We start from the raw sequence: 15,549 nt of genomic DNA on the forward strand, positions 1-15,549 counted from the left end.
AGAGTGGGAGGAGGGAAAAAGGGAGGAAGAGCTTTATTGAAGGAAAAGAAAGGGGAGCCTGGTTCCTGCAGCCCAGGGGCCAGGGTCTGCCTGTGGAGCTGCCAGGGGCAGAGTGATCTGGAGAGTCCCAAGTCTGAGCAGAGCCGCCCTGGCCTGGGCTGGCAGCCCCGACAGCCGCTCAGGAGATTGTGCAGCCTGCCTTCTCCTTGTAGGGATTTTTATCCTCCGGGATGCCCTTCACCAGCGGGTCTTCGCCACAGTGTGCCTCGATGTACTGCTTGATCTCCTCGGAACACTTCGAAACCTGAAAACCGGGAAGAGTGGGTCGGATGGGAGCCCGAGGCAGGCCCCGGGACCCTCTCCAAAAAGCCCTTCTCGCTGCCTGGGGTCCATTCTGACACCGGCACACAGTGGGTGCCTAATAAATGCTTCTTGGTGTGACTCAGGTGCAGCCTGTGTGGAAGCCAGGAGACCCAGACAGCTGGCCTCTGGCCCTCGCCCCTCACCCGGTTTCTGGCCTTTCCACCATCCCCTGGCCTCGAAGCCCTGCTGCTGTTTGCTTGTGCCCAGTTCTGTGGGAACCCCCCTTGGCAAAGATCCTGGAGGAAATGCTTTGTCATTTCCTTCTCCAAGTTGTTTGACAGATGGGGAAACCGAGGCAAGCTCCGGCTCCCACAGGGAGGAGGCCCTTGAGGCCGGATTCGATCTCGGGAGATGGGTTTCCCGGGCCATCAGTGGGGGTTACGAAGGCCTGGGACGCAATGGCTGCCCTCAAGGAGCCTGTGCTCTGCTCTGCTCTGTACCAAGCTCCCAGAACAGGGCACTGAGATGGAACTTCACAGACGGACCCTCGCCACACGCTCCGGTCCCTGCCAGCCGGGGAGCCCTGGCCTTTGTCCCCGAGCCTTCTCCCAGTCTGCGCCACGCCAGCCCTTCCAGCCCACGAGCCCCCCTCTCTTCAGCGCCTGGAGGCTGTGCACTGGGCAGACACTTCCGGCCCTTGTCGGGCTCCTTCCTTTCTTCGTAGCCTGACCCTGCCCGCAGCCCCGGAGCTTCTGGGCGAGGAAGCCCTCGGCGGCCGTGCAGCTTGGCGCCTCAGACCCTTGGGCGCTGCCTTCAGATGAGGCCAGCCTCCTTCCATCCTGGTCAAGGCAGGCTCTCTAGCCACTGGGCTTCCCTGCCTCGAGCTGGGCACCGCATGCCTGAAGCAGTCTGCTCAGGGCTGAGGGAAGGGGTGCCCCCCTCCTCCAGACTGGCCACTCTCCCAGGACAGCGCTCACTTTCTTGCCTAGCCGAGTGGCTTGCAGTGCCCAGCCTCCTCCCCCTCCTCCCCCCTGGAGGTGGGGCCCTAACTGGGGGCGAGTTCTGCCTTCTCATGCCCGCTGCTGGGCCCACCGGGCCCTTTGCGACCTTCTCCAGGACCCACCGGGCCCCAGATTTCTGCCTCCGTTAGTCACTGCTGGCAGCAAGAAGGCGGGCGGGGAGCTGCGATCTAGGCCTTGGGAGGGAAGCGGCGCCCCAGAACAGAGCTGAGCCCTGCCTCAGGGCAGACACTTGGTCTGCGCTTTGCTCTTCGAGATCCAAGTGTCCCCCCAGATCTCTCTGTGCCCGTCCAAAGACTCTTCCTGCTTAGTCCGGGCCTCAGGAAGCTCCCAAAGCTCCCGCTCTAACAGGAGGGTGAAACATGTCAAGGAGCTTGGGGGGAGGGGGGACAGCCAATAAGACGTCCGGACAGAAGGAGGAGGCCAGAGGCCGGCTCTCATCAAAAGGGAAAATCTGAGAAGGCTTCATGGAAGAGGCAGCATCTGTGCAGCGCCAAGCAGAGGGCATCTGCCAGAGCCAGAGAGCCGAGGCAGGTCCTGCAGGATAGTCCCTGGCTCCCATGGAAAACAGCAAAGCAGCTGGGGGGGGGGGGGGCTCAAACCTGGCTCTGGCTCAGCCCAGACTGTCCCAAAAGAACACACAGCCTGACAGTGACAGCCTTCCCCCCCCCCCATGGTCAGAGCCATGCCCAGGCATGGCCCAAAGCCAGATCTGAGCCAAGGGGCCAGCCCTGGAGCCCCAAGCCTTCTTGGGGTACTGGAATCGACTTCAGCAAGAAGAGGTCAGACAAAACTCCAAGAGGCTTCCTTTCTGGGAAAGCCAGAGGAAGGCGAGCAGGCAGGCAGCCCCGATGGGGCTGGAGGAAGAGCCAAGGCATTCTGGGGGGGCTGAGAGGCCCCCCTCTGCCCCCCGCCCGCCCCTCCTCTTTCCCATCCACCTCTCAAAGGGCTGCCCAGAGAAGCCGGCCAGGCTCACCTGCTGCCTCTGCAGCTTCACCTCCTTCCGCAGCTGCGCCACCTCCATCCTCAGCTTGTCCTTCTCCGACAGGTCTTCCACGTGGACCGCCGGCATCTTCCCTCTGCCCAGAGCCAGGGGAGGCCCCTGTGAGCTGCCCCACAGGAATGCCTGACCTTCCCTTTGGAGAGGCTCCGAGGAGGAATCCCTCAGCCTGGCTCTCTCCCTCCCACCCCTATGAGGCTCCCCCAGGACCCCCTGACAGTGCTGCCCCCCAAAGGGGTCCACCAGGGCAGGGGAGGGGCTGCCCCCCAGAATTCCAGGATCCCAGCTAGGAGAATAGCTCCCCTCCCCCACCCCCATGGAGGGAGGGTCACTTACCCTGGGTCAGCCAGCTAGGAAGGGGCCCGGATAGAATTTGAATCCAGGACCGACCCTGCTGGCTCCAGCGCTCTCCCTACCACACTGGAAGCAGTTTCCAGGGCTGGGCTGGGCAGCTTGTTTTTTCAAGTCACATCCGGGCTTTGTGTGTGAATCCAGGAAGAGGATGCAGCCCTCCTTCCGAACTGCCCCCCCTTTCTCCAGCCAGGGGAGGGGCCAAGGCTCTGTGGGGCAGGGCCTGGGGAGGGGGAGTCTGCCTAGCAAAGCAGAGCCATCCTCCAGGCCTTTGGCCTCCCCCTGCCTGTGGCCTTGGCCCAGTTTTTACAAACGGGGAAACTGAGTTTTCTAGCGAGGCCAAGTGGCTTCCCTGGGCTAGCAGAGGAGTGGAGGAGGCAGGCTTGGCCGGTCTCAGGGACTCCTTGGGGACAGGGACACAATCCTCCTGGCTTCATCTGAGCTCTCCCCTCCCAAGCTGGGGGATAAAGGGGAAAGTGAGCCGATCCCCGATGGCCTGGCCCCAACATAGATAGACCCCTACAAACAGGGAGAACCAAGAGGACAAAGTGGCGCAAACCCAGAATTCCAAATGGGAGAAGCTGTGGGGAGACTTCGCTCCTGGCTCCTCTGGGGGGTCGCTCCCTCTGGCTTCTGGCCAGCAGCTTTCCTCCCAGTCAGACTCTCGGGTGGCCTCCGCACTCCTTGAACCCCGTCCCAGGCTCTTCTCGAGCCTATACAGATGGAGCCATCCTACCGCAAGCTCTCAAACTCGGAGCTTCCCCAACTACCTCAGAATGACTGTCCCACAGGCCTCCTGGAGCCAAGGGGTGAAACCTGGTCTCAGACCCTTACTATTCATGTGACCCTGGGAAAATCATTGAACTCTGCTTGCCTCAGTTTCCTCATCTGCCAAAAAAGCTAGAGAAGAAAATGGCAACTCCCCCTACCCCCCAGCATCTTTGCTTCCAGGAAAGCCCCAGATGGGCTCACCACTGCAAAGGCCTGAACAAGAGCCCAGCTGAACTCTGTCTAGAACTCTGCCCAAATTTAGGATTGGGGTTAGGGTTAGGGTTTAGGGTTAGGGTTAGGTTTAAGGTTAGGGTTGAGGTTAGGGTTAGGGTTAGGGTTGAGGTTTTTCTCTCCATGCTCCAAATCCCAGGAAAGGTGGGAAGCAATGTTAGTTTGCCCCCAGTTGTTCTGGAAGCCACCATCCTGGCTCTTTCGAATGCCGCTTCCTTCTCTAGATGGCCAGTAGCTATCCCTTGGAGCACTGCTTCCTAAACCATGGATTGCACAGCCTAGCTCTTTCTCTGCAGTCTGGCTGAGACTTTTGGCACCCTGGAGATCTTTACTGTCGTGTCCTGAGCTTTGGAAGGGTTAGGGTTAGGGTTAGGGTTGAGGTTTGCCTTTCCAGTCTCCATATCCCAGGAAAGGTTTAGGGTTAGGGTTAAGGTTAGGGTTAGGGTTAGGTTTGAGGTTTTTAGTGTTAGGGTTAGGGTTAGGGTTGAGGTTTTTAGGGTTATGTTTATGGTTAGGATTGAGGTTTTTAGGGTTAGGGTTGAGGTTTAGGGTTAGGGTTAGTGTTAGGGTTAAGGTTAGAGTTTGGTTTAGAGTTTAGGTTTAGGATTAGGGTTAGGGTTAGGTTTAGGGTTAGGACTAGTGTTAGGGTTAGGGTTAAGGTTAGAGTTTGGTTTAGAGTTTAGGTTTAGGTTTAGGTTTAGGGTTAGGGTTAGGTTTAGGGTTAGGACTAGTGTTAGGTTTAGGGTGGTTTGCCTCTCCAGTCTCCAAATCCCAGGAAAGGTTTAGGGTTTAGGTTAAGGTTAGGGTTAGTGTTAGGGTTAGGGTTGAGGTTTTTAGGGTTAGGGTTAGTGTTGAGGTTTGCCTCTCCAGTCTCCAAATCCCAGGAAAGGGTTAGGGTTAGGGTTAAGTTTAGGGTTAGGGGTAGGGTTGATGTTTTTAGGGTTAGGGTTAGGGTTAAGGTTATCGGCAGGTATTTAGGGTTAGGGTTAGGTTTAGGATTGAGGTTAGCGTTAGAGTTAGGGTTAGGGTTAGGTTCCAGTTAGGGTTCGCTTCTCCACGCTCCCAATCCCAGGAAAGGCGGGAAGTTTGCCCCCAGTTGTTCTGGAAGGCACCATCCTGGCTCTTTGGAATGCCGCTTGCTTCTCTAGATGGCCAGTAGCCATCCCTTGGAGCATGTATTTAGGGTTAGGGTTAGAAACGTATTTAGGGTTAGGGTTTGCGTTAGGGTTTGGTTTCCAGTTAGGGTTCACTTCTCCACACTCCCAATCCCAGGAAAGGCAGGCAGCAATGTTAGTTTGCCCCCAGTTGTTCTGGAAGCCACCATCCTGGCTCTTTCGAATGCCACTTCCTTCTCTAGATGGCCAGTAGCCATCCGTTGGAGCTCTGCTTCCTGAACCATGGATGGTGCAGCCTAGCTCTTTCTCTGCAGCCTGGCTGAGACTCTTGGCACCCTGGAGATCTTTACTGTCCTTTCCTGAGCTTTGGAAGGGGGAAGAGCAGGGCCTCAGCCATGGCCTGGCGGCACTAGGAATGGCCCTGCCATTGCTGAGGGTAGGTCTTTGGGTTTCCTCCGCTCCTAAAGGAAGGCTCCCTCCCTGCTCACAACTGGAATCCCGAAGGCTGACTGGCTCTGGAGCTGAGGGAGAAGATGCTTGTGGCAGCGGTGGCAGGAGTTTGTCTAGATCAAACGGGTGAAACGTAGACTAGGAAATGAGTCATGGGGCAAGCAGGAAGGGATTCACAGAAGCCCATAATGAAAGATACTGAAAAGCCCTCAGCAAACCTCTCCGAACACTCCCCGAGCCCCGGACCCATGGAGAGAGATGGGCTCAGCCCTTTGAATGGGCCACTTCCAATCTTTATTAAAAGCCAAGGGGGGAGGGGGGAGCAGCAGCCACCAAGGTCGCACATTCTCTCTCAGGCCATTGGTGGGGGGCTGCCGCCTTGTTCCTGGATCCTTTCACACTTCTGACAAGGGATTTCCACTAGCTTAGCAGCATCTGGGTCTTTCTTCAGGAAATGACGCAGCCGCCCTTGAGCTCCTTGAAGGGGTTCTTGTCCTCCGGGATCCCCTTCACAAGGGGGTCCTCCCCAGACCTCTCCTCTATGTAGTCCCTTACTTCTTCACAACATTTTGAGACCTTCAAAAAAAGAAAACGGGAGAAGATCAGCTGATGGGTGGCACCCAGAACCCCCAAAGAGGCCAGCTGGCCATCCAGCTGGCTCCCAAGCCGCCCCTTCCTCCCCCCACCTTTCCCTGAGGTTTTAGCCCCTCAGTGAGGCTTCAGCCTCATGCTCTATGATGTGGGCCCTTTGGGCACCAAGACTGGCTGAAGAGGCAGAGAAAGATCAAGCCAGGCCCGAGCTTCTAAGAACTGACCGTGGGCTCCGGAGATGATCTGAGGGAGGGGAAGGAAGTCGTGATGGGGAGAGAAAGAGCTTCCCGCAGAGAACACGTAGACTGTGAGCCGGGGAGGCGAGGAGGAAGAGTACCCCGGGGTGGGCACGGTGGATGGCGATGGACTTGGAACCCAAAAGATGGAGGGTTGAGCTCAAGGAGCAAGCCACTAGCCAGTGTGGCTGGAGTGTACCTGCCTCACAGAAGGGTTGTTGTGAGCATCAAATGAGATGCCACATGCTCCTCACAGAGCTGTGAAGAGTCACTATTATATGGAGCAGTGAGCAGGATAAAGGCGTGGAGGGGAGGGTGCTGAGACTTCTGGAAGGGGGGCTGGGCTGGAACAGGAAAGGCTTGAAGCATTTATGAAGCACCTCGATTGCGAGGGGGCATCTAAATGGCGCCATGGCCAGAGCGGAGGGTCTGGAGTCAGAAAGGCTCATCTTCCTGAGTTCAAATCCAGCCTCAGACCTTTCCTAGCTGTGTGACCCTGGGCAAGTCACTTTGCCCTATTTGTCTCAGTTTCCCGGAGAAGGAAATGGCACCCCATGCCAGGATCTTTGCCAAGAAAACCCCAAATGGGGTCATGAAGAGTCAGACACTACGGAACAATGGCATGTGTGGGTGCTACAGGGACAACAAGAATGGAGGCGCTTAGGTGGCCCCCCATGAAGACTCCCGTGGGGGGGGCAGGGAAGTGACAGTCAGACGTGTGCAGCATCCAAGGACCCAAGGGAGGTGGGACTCACCCCTGGTCTGCTGGATGGGCCGGGCCAGGCCTTGGACTTCCCATGCCTGGGAAGAGGCTCTTTTGTCCCTCTGCACCCTGAGCTTTGGGAGCCCTGAGCAGAGAGGCGGCTCCATTTCCCTACAGAAGCTGCGAGGCCTCGGGATGGGTGCTCCGAGCCCAGAAGGGGGGGGGGGGGGACCGGCCAAGCTTGGCCCTTGAGGGAGGGCCGGGTGGAGGCGATGGTATGGACAGGCTACCTCCGTCTCCTAAAGCCTCCTCGGCTGACTGCGGCCAAAACCCGGGGGCCTCTGCCGGGGAACAGAGGGAAAAGCCGGCAAGCACAGGGAGATGCTGGGAAACACGGAACAAACTGGCCTGTCGGGACTTCGCTGGGGGCAACATCTACTTGGGGATCAGCCCGACTCCGCGACCTCCCCAGAGCACACGCCAAGGTGGGTTAGGGTTAGGGTTAGCGCTGGACCTGGGGCTGTTGGCATCTGGGGGGCAGAAAGCCCACCCCAGCGGCTGGGCCTCACCCAAGAAGGCTCTCTAGTGTCATGGGCGTGTGTGGGGAGTGTATAGGGTGTGAGCGAGTGTGCAAATGAGTGCTTGTGTGAGCCCATCCACGGCCCTGGGCCAGCCTTTATCGGGGCAGGATCTGCCCACACGGCCCAGCCTGCTGGTTCTGGGCAGGGTGAGGAAGCCTCGGGCTCAGAGCGCCCCCCTGCCAGCTGTGGGCAGACGGAGGAGGCGCCAGAAAGCAGTCCAGGCCCTCCGGGGGTGACTTCTGGGAAGGCGGGAATGAGACGCGACTAAAAGACGGAAAGAGGATCGCGGATTGGCATCGGCCGAGCGGGAGGTGGGCCAGGCCGGCCCGAGGACCCCACAGTAAACGCGGCCGTCCCTGACTGCCGGGCCGGGTTCTTGGCCCACTCTCGGGCGGGGGTGGCTAAAGCCCATTTGTTCGCAGGATCCAGAAAGCCAACCAAGCGCCACGGAACGTGGCGGCCGAGGGGGGGGGGGGGGCGGGCCGGGGTTCTGGAAAGAGGCCAGAAGCCCCCCAGCCCTTCCCAGTCTCTGTCCCCAGGACTTGGGCCCCCTGGGCAGCCTCCAGGGTCCGCCTCCCCCCAGCTCCGGCCTCGCACTCACCACCACCCTCTCCAGGGTCACCTCCTTCTTCAGCTGGTCCACCTCCATCTTGAGCTTGTCCTTCTCCGTCAGGTCCTCGATGTTGATGACGGGCATCGCGGTGGCTCGCTGGCTCTCTCGCTGCCCTCCAGGCCGCTGGCCCGGCTTTTAAAGCCGCCCCCTGAGCTCCGCTGACCCGATTAAGGCGGTTTAGCCCTCCCTCTCGGCCAGCCAAGGTCACCGGCCAGACCCGGCCCCCCTTCTCAAGGAGGCCACCAAACTGCTGACGCCATTAATCTGGAGGGGGGTTGGGCTGCCCAGACTGGCCTCCCTCCCCCTCTTCTCCGACAAGGGCACTTGGGGGGCAGGGGGAGGGGCTGTCGACGTTGGGGGATCCTGGGGGGGCCGGACGCCCGCAGATCTCCTCTTTCCTGAGCTCACCGAGGAGGATGGGGAAGTGGCCTCAGACGGCTGAGCACGGGGAGAGCAGCCGGGCACAGGGGACGTGTGCAACGAGAGCGCCCCAGAAGAGGGGGCAGCTGGGAGAGGGAAGGAGGGAGGGACACAGGCAGGCAGAGAGTGCGAGTCCTGCCATCAAAACTGTTCTGCTCACAGGGAAGCTCAAGAGAAGAGAATGACTCAACATCGTCTGCAAGGAAAGGCTCAGGGGGCAGCCGGGTGGCTCAGTGGAGGGAGAGCCAGCCTGGAGCCGGGAGGTCCGGGGTTCCAACGTGGCCTCAGTCACTTCGCAGCTGGGTGACCCTGGACAAGTCACTGGCCCCCCACTGCCTGGCCCTGGGCGCTCCCCGAGGCGGAAGGGGTGGGTTTCCAAAAACGAGGCGAGGAGAGATCGGGCTTTCCCAGGGAGGCAATGCCGGCGACCCGCGGTTGTTCGGTTTGGCCCAGCACCCCCTTCTGGACCGCCGGCACGACCACGAGGCTTTGCGGTTGCCCTCCGGGCTTTTCCCGAGGAAGCGACTCTCTGGAGAGGGGGGGAACGGAGGGGGGTCCGGGCATGGCAGGGGGCGGGGCCACGGAGGAGCGGCCGCATTCTCCTGCGGGGACCGTGGAAGGCTCCCCCGCCCCCCCCCCCAGAGTTTAGGCCGCCGCAGGCGGAACCCCGGCTGGGCCCGGTAAGGAGGCGTCGGTTTCCCAGCCGAGCGAGGCCCGTTCGCACACGCTCACGCGCACTTGGCCGCAGGGGAGGGCGCGACGAGCCTCTGTCGGCCCCCCTTTCCGCGCTTTCCCAGAAATCCCGGCGCGAATCGGGCGCCCCAGATCGCAAAGGCCGCCGGAGCCACGCGGGGCGCGGGGGGGGGGGGGGGAGGGGAAGTCCCCTAAGACCTTCCTCGGTAAGGGGAAAAGAGCGGCTCCGCGGAGGGCCCAGAAGGGGGCGGGAATGCGGGAGGGGCCGAGGGGAGGGGGCGGGGCCTCCTGAGCCACCTGCCAGGCCCGCTAGGAAAATGCTGAAGGCGAATCCCCCGAGGCTGCACAGACTCGGACCCGACCCAGGCCGAGCGGCTCGGGTTCGCGATTCAGTGCAGAAACCCACATGCTCTGAGCGAGGGCGGAGGAGGGAAGGCGAGGAGGGGGCGACGCAGAAGCTGCCTGGGCCAGCCTCGGGATTTAGTCCGCAGCGGGGAGGGAAAGTGGCCCGGCGGCATCCCACGCGCCTTCTCCGTGGGTGGACTCGGGAAACGGGGTGAATCCCGAACCTAAGGAAGCCCCGTATCTGGGCCCCTGAGCCGCTCTTCTCCCGCGGGCTCCTGGGCTCGCTCCACCCAAGCCTGGGGCGGCTCTCTCTGTGGCTGCGGGTCGGACGCGCTCCGAAGGGCCGGCGGGGTTCGCCTAACTAAGGTGGCCGCAGGCCAGAGATCCCAGCTGGCCCTTCTTCCGGGAAGGCGGGCGGCGGCTAATCCGGGAATTCCAGGCCAGAATTCCGGGAAGTGGCCCGCTCACTGGGAGCTCTCCGCCGAGCGATTTCCCGGCCTCCCCCAAGCTGGCCTGGCCGGGGCACCCTCACTGAGGCCTCGGGAAGCCCGCCGGCGGGGGGCCCAGACTCCTAGTCCAGCACAGCGCCCGCCCCGCCCCCCCTTGGGGGCCTCTCGAGCGCCGAAGGGAATCGGGTGCCCGAGGCCAGGGGCCAGCCTCGCCTCTTCTCCGCCCCTCCCGCCCGCTGTGGGCGCCGAGTTCGAGTTCCCTCACCGAGCCCCGCCCGAGCCCCTCCCCGGGGCTGGGTCCAGAGCAAGGGCGGGTCGAACCGCTAAATAAAGCGGGAGCCCCGTCCGGGCAGGCCCCACGTCGGCTCCTCTTCTCGACCATGATTCCGCTCCTCCTGCCGCTGCTGCTGTGCTGGCCGGCGCTCGGGGCTGCTCTCCCGGCGCTGCTGGAGCCCCCGCCCCCGCCCCCCTCATCGCCCTGCCTGCAGCCCCGGGACGACGGGTCGTGCCAAGGGCTCGAACCCCACCTCCAGTACGCCCTCCGCCTGCAGAAGTGCCTCTCCTTACTCTTCAGGGGCTGCGAAGGCAAAGCCAACAACTTCGACTCGGTGGAGGCCTGCGAGCGGGAGTGCGGCTGGATCTCCAGTAAGGACGCCCCGCCCCCTCCCTCCGGGCCTCAGTTTCCTCCCCTGGAAAATGGGCCTCATTCCTCCGTAGGAGTCCCCTAGCTGTCAATCTCAGCTCCATGGCCTGCAAGAGGCAGCGTCTTCTGGGCTCCCGAGAGGAGCGAGGGGAGGTCCAGGAGAGGAAGGAGAGAGCGCATCCTCAGAGGGGGAGGGGCTGCTCCGAGGCCCATTTTCCCGGGAAGTAGACTGAGGCAGAGGCGGGTTCCAGACCTGACGGTCATCCTAGGTGCCGAGCCTGGGTGGGCTCTGAGACGGGCTGCCTGGGAGGTAGTGACTCTCCCGTCACTGAGGGGGATCCAAGAATGGATTGGGGGTTATTCCCAGTCAGGGTGGCCCCTGAACTCCCTCCTTTCAGCTTGGGGATCTCCGAGCACAGGGGCTGCCGCCGCCCGAGGGGCGGGTGTCAGGCCAGCCATTGGCCAAGGAAGGCGGTGCCATGATGCTCGAGGGGGGCCTTCTGGGTGCTGGGAGCATCCCCCGCCAGCAGAAGGGGCCGAGCCGCCCGGGGCCCCTTCGGGGAGCCCGAGGAGAGGCTCCGGGCAGGCCAGCTGCAGCGTCCCTTCTCTGTGTCTGTCAGGGCGGAATCAGCAGCTGCCCGCGACCAGCCGGGAACCAGAGAAGCTCCGGCAGCCCAGCGGAAACCGAGGCACCAGCGACAGGCTCGACGGGGCGGCTGCCGGTTCTTCCCTTCAGAAACGGCTGCTTGATGTGGCACAGTCTATCCTCGAGCACCTTGCGGAGCTGAGGGCCCCAGAGCCGCCCTCCCAGAGGACCCGGAGGACGAGGGGAGGCCAGGGGGGCCTGCCGGACAGCTGGGGGAGCATCTCCAGAGCCTCCCACCCCCTTGACGCCGCCCTTCGGCTTCCTCCTCGTGACCCGCAGCCGCCGAGGACCTACGGGGGAGGCGGGAGATCCTCCGGGCCCCAGAAGTCGCTCCACACCGGGGCAGGCTCGAAGCCCCGCCGCACCTGGTCCGCACCGAGGAGAGCAGGGTTCCGGCGGGGCAGGAGAGACACCAGCGCCCACGGCCGGGGCGGGGCCCGTCCATGAGGCCCCGAGTGCGGAAGGCGCTCCGGGGCTGCCGCGAGGCTCCTCGGCTGTGTCCCCCGCAGCCCCGCCAGCTTGTCACCCCCAGGCAATAAAGCGCTTGTTTTCAGGAGCCTCCAGCCTCCTCCGGCCTCCCGGGATTGCCCCAACCGCCCTGGGGTGGGGAAGCAGGTGGGCAGAGGGATGGACGGGAGGAGTCGCCCCCACTTCCCTCCCCGCCTCCGGCCGGCTCTGCCCCGTGGTGGGGGGCTGCGGGGGGCCCTGGGACGTCCTCCTCCTCCTCCTCCTGAGTGCTCCCCTCCCCCCCCCCCACAGCCAGAACACATTCAGTCAGAGCGGGAGGAGGGAGCCGGGCCGAGGGGGCGGAGCCCAGGAGGCGCCTCCCTGCGGCGCTTCTGGATTCAATAGCGCAGAGCTGCGAGGCGAAGCTCTCCCCCTTTTTCAGAGGAGGAAACTGAGGTCCAGAGAGGGCCGAGGACTTGTCTGAGGTCACTCGGGCAGAACGTGGGGGTGGGGGGAGGCGGAAGGCAGCAGAGGAGCCAGGAGATCGGCTGCCAACTTGGGGCCACCCCATCCCCCTCCGAGCTCGGCCAGCATCTCCCCCAGACACGAGGCACAAATGAAATGAGCTTCCCCTCCTGGGACAGAGTGGGGCGCCCCAGCCCTGGCATGACGTGACACACGCGTGTGTGTGCGTGTGCAAGGGAGGCTCCAGGACCCCGTGTGTATGTGTGCAAGGGGAGGCCCCAGGACCTCTGTGTGTGTATGTGTACAAGGGGAGGCTCCAGGACCCCGTGTGTGTGCAAGGGGAGGCTCTAGGACCCCGTGTGTGTGCAAGGGGAGGCTCTAGGACCCCGTGTGTGTGCAAGGGGAGGCCCCAGGACCTCCGTGTGTGTATGTGTGCAAGAGGAGGCCCCAGGACCTCTGTGTGTGTATGTGTGTAAGGGGAGGCTCCAGGACCCCATGTGTGTACACACACGCATGTGCAAGGGGGCTCCAGGACCCCATGTGTGTATGTGTGCAAGAGGAGGCCCCAGGACCTCTGTGTGTGTATGTGTGCAAGGGGAGGCTCCAGGACCCCATGTGTGTACACACACGCATGTGCAAGGGGGCTCCAGGACCCCATGTGTGTATGTGTGCAAGGGGAGGCCCCAGGACCTCTGTGTGTGTATGTGTGCAAGGGGAGGCTCCAGGACCCCGTGTGTGTGCAAGGGGAGGCTCTAGGACCCCGTGTGTGTGCAAGGGGAGGCCCCAGGACCTCCGTGTGTGTATGTGTGCAAGAGGAGGCCCCAGGACCTCTGTGTGTGTATGTGTGTAAGGGGAGGCTCCAGGACCCCATGTGTGTACACACACGCATGTGCAAGGGGAGGCTCCAGGACCCCATGTGTGTATGTGTGCAAGGGGAGGCCCCAGGACCTCTGTGTGTGTATGTGTGTAAGGGGAGGCTCCAGGACCCCATGTGTGTACACACACGCATGTGCAAGGGGAGGCCCGGACCCCGCATGCACACGCACACTCCGGGTAGCTTGGGCCCAGGTGTTCCAGCGCCAGGAGAGGGCACCGGGAAGCGTTTTCCTGGTAGCAGAGGCTCCGGCACGTCTGCCTGCCACAGCAGGACGGCTGGAGCCTCTGGCCGGAAGGTGGGCGTGGGGCAGGCAGCCAGGAGGGAAGAGCCGAAGCCTAACCTGCCTTTCGGACCGACACCATTCGGGCCGGGAAGCAGCCGGCCCCAACTGTCCCGGGCTGAGCCTGAGGCAGCCGCAGCCTGGCTCCCCTGTCCTGCCTCCACCCCGGGAGAAGGGGCAGAGCAGCCACCAAGCGAAAGTCCACGCGAGCCCACAGAGCAGTCGTGGCCGCCTGGGAGCCGGACCCTTGCCAGGCCTGGAGAACCCTGGGGTCCGGCTGCCCGGGCGCCCCTCAGAGGCCTTTGCTTCCCAGAAGAGGGGACACAGGCCGGGCCCAGGTCATGGAGGAGGCAAAGCGGGAGCAGGCTGGGAAGCCAGGCCTCCCCAATGGGCCTCCCCGATGGGCCTCCCCGATGGGCCTCCCCAATGGGCCGGCCCTTTCAGCCACCATGCTCTAGGCACCTGACGGGGGAGGGGGGAGGTGGACAGAAGGGGGCTGGACGGGCCTCGAAGAGGCCAGAGACACACGCAGCAGCCAAAGCTTCCTTCCCAAGAACGCCCCGGGGGACGGCTCCCTTCTGAGGGCGAATTCCAAGGGAAAGGCTCAAAGGAGGCCTTTATGGAAGTCTGGGAAGGGTCCACTTGGCTCACCCCGAGATGCCGCCCCATGCTGGCGCTTCTCCCTGGGGTTGCCGTGTCCAGGACAGGCCCCAGAGGAAGGGTGAGCGGGGCCCCTGCCTCACTTCCAGCCTCTACTCAGAGGGGAGGCCCGGCAAGGCTCGATTTCACCGCTCGGTGGGGACCAGGCAGAGTGAAGAGGGAACCCCGTTGAGAGCCTGGGGCCAGAGCCCTCCGTCCCTGCCCGAGCGCAGCCCGTCCGGCCCAGACAATTGGCCTCTGGCCCCGCTGCCCACCCCTCAGAACGCTGCTCTGGCCGGTGACCGGCAGCCTCAGCCCAGACCCCCAGCCTTGTCCCGGCAGCTCCCTCCTCGCGAGCCTTCTTCCCTCATCAGAGGCTCCTCATCGAGGTCCGAGGCCTCGGCCAGCTCTGACCTCCTGAGGTGGGTCCCAGGCGGTCACAGGCCGGTGCTCCTCCGGGTCTGACAAAGCTGCCTCTCGGGGGAGGCCGGCGGGGCGCATGAGTCTCCCAGTGGCCTTGCACAGGCTTGGGGTGAAGGGAGGAGGCACCCTTCAGAAGCACTCAAAGGCCGCACTCTGGGCTTCCTGGCCAGCGGCTCAGGCTCTGTCTGGCTGCGGTAACCCCCCCAAACCCTGGGTCTCTGCAGGGTCGACCTAGACCTCCCTGAGGGGCCCTGGGGGCCACGTCGGGTCAGCCGGGGGCGGAAGTGTAAACAGCGCTGCTGGCCTTCTCCCAGGGGCCCCGAGGCTGCCGCTGTCTGACCAGTGAGGTCGCCACGGACTGGCAGGCCTGGGAAAGGCAGCTTTCTAGAGGAGTCGGTGAGAAATGGCAGCCTCACCTCCGACTCAACTGCAGAGGGAAGAGTCCAGGGAAAGGTCCGTCTGCAGGGGGTGGAGGGAGGCGGACGAAGGCCAGAGGATGAGGAAGCAGGAGGGGGACCGGGAAAGGGATCCGCTAGGACAGGCCACAGCACAAGGAAGGGGCCTGGAAAGGGACCCAAGAAGAGGCCCAGAGGGAGATGAAAGACCACAGGGAGGGGAGAGTTGGGCCACTGGAGGCGTATGGGTGTGAGTGTGCTTGTGTGACCCTGGGCGAGTCACTGTACCCATGTAAAGATAATTTTAGGGTTGTGACTTAAAATCTAATTAATTGGTCGCCAGGGGAAAATCCCAAATAAAATACCCAAGTCAGTCTGGAATTTTAAGGTAACTTTAATTAATATAGACGGAAGGATTTTAAGGAGAAAGAGGGAAGAGGGATTGGATTTCTCCCGCCTGGCCTGTGCCAGGGGGAGTTCAAGATCTCTGCAACTAGGTCTCTGAAGGAGATTAGAGGCTTCTAAGAGGATAAAGTTTGGAAAGTAAAGGAGGAAAAACTCAGCCAGAAACTCCCCACAGAACCGGACAATAGCTGTAGCCACGCCAAGATGCTGAAAGGCCCAGCACGTTGCCACCAGCCACCTCTCCGCTGCCAAAGGTAGAGAGGAAGTGACGTGAAATGTAAGACCTTTTACTCTTGTGTCCCCTCCTCTCAATTTTCACATCTACCAATCACATCCGAGGCTCTTCTCCAGGACTGTCCATTCTTTAGTTCTCATCTTCTCTGCTTAGATTATAGCTTTTGAGTTACTTCACACTTCTTTGTTAAGTTCACCTTTTGTTCATTACTTGACCTTTTGGG

General features: G+C 62.2%; 3 protein-coding genes across 4 annotated transcripts; 1 reads left to right on the forward strand and 2 right to left on the reverse strand.

Moving 5' to 3' along the window:
• Positions 1 to 16: 16 nt before the first annotated feature.
• Positions 17 to 2,807, reverse strand: GNG11 (G protein subunit gamma 11). Of its 2 annotated transcripts, none has more exons than XM_056803987.1 (3): positions 2,659 to 2,807; positions 2,299 to 2,401; positions 17 to 304 (listed from the first exon to the last, which is right to left on the reverse strand). In XM_056803987.1, the coding sequence occupies exons 2-3, from the start codon at positions 2,392 to 2,394 to the stop codon at positions 179 to 181; spliced, it is 222 nt and encodes a 73-aa protein (XP_056659965.1). In that variant the 5' UTR covers positions 2,395 to 2,401; positions 2,659 to 2,807; the 3' UTR covers positions 17 to 178. The 2 variants fall into 2 exon arrangements, with proteins under 2 accessions (XP_056659965.1, XP_056659966.1); XM_056803988.1 differs by having other exon boundaries at positions 2,299 to 2,431; positions 2,659 to 2,779.
• A 2,704-nt stretch (positions 2,808 to 5,511) lies between these two features.
• On the reverse strand, positions 5,512 to 9,038 carry GNGT1 (G protein subunit gamma transducin 1). Its single transcript, XM_056803990.1, has 2 exons — positions 7,953 to 9,038; positions 5,512 to 5,816 (listed from the first exon to the last, which is right to left on the reverse strand). The coding sequence occupies exons 1-2, from the start codon at positions 8,046 to 8,048 to the stop codon at positions 5,688 to 5,690; spliced, it is 225 nt and encodes a 74-aa protein (XP_056659968.1). The 5' UTR covers positions 8,049 to 9,038; the 3' UTR covers positions 5,512 to 5,687.
• A 779-nt stretch (positions 9,039 to 9,817) lies between these two features.
• Positions 9,818 to 11,716, forward strand: TFPI2 (tissue factor pathway inhibitor 2). The gene is made up of 2 exons (XM_056803989.1): positions 9,818 to 10,516; positions 11,135 to 11,716. Exons 1-2 carry the CDS (start codon positions 10,252 to 10,254, stop codon positions 11,605 to 11,607), a joined length of 738 nt encoding a protein of 245 aa, XP_056659967.1. The 5' UTR covers positions 9,818 to 10,251; the 3' UTR covers positions 11,608 to 11,716.
• The last annotated feature ends 3,833 nt before the right edge of the window (positions 11,717 to 15,549 follow it).

The sequence above is a fragment of the Monodelphis domestica genome, chromosome 7 (genome assembly GCF_027887165.1).
Source record: "Monodelphis domestica isolate mMonDom1 chromosome 7, mMonDom1.pri, whole genome shotgun sequence".
NCBI lineage: Eukaryota > Metazoa > Chordata > Mammalia > Didelphimorphia > Didelphidae > Monodelphis > Monodelphis domestica.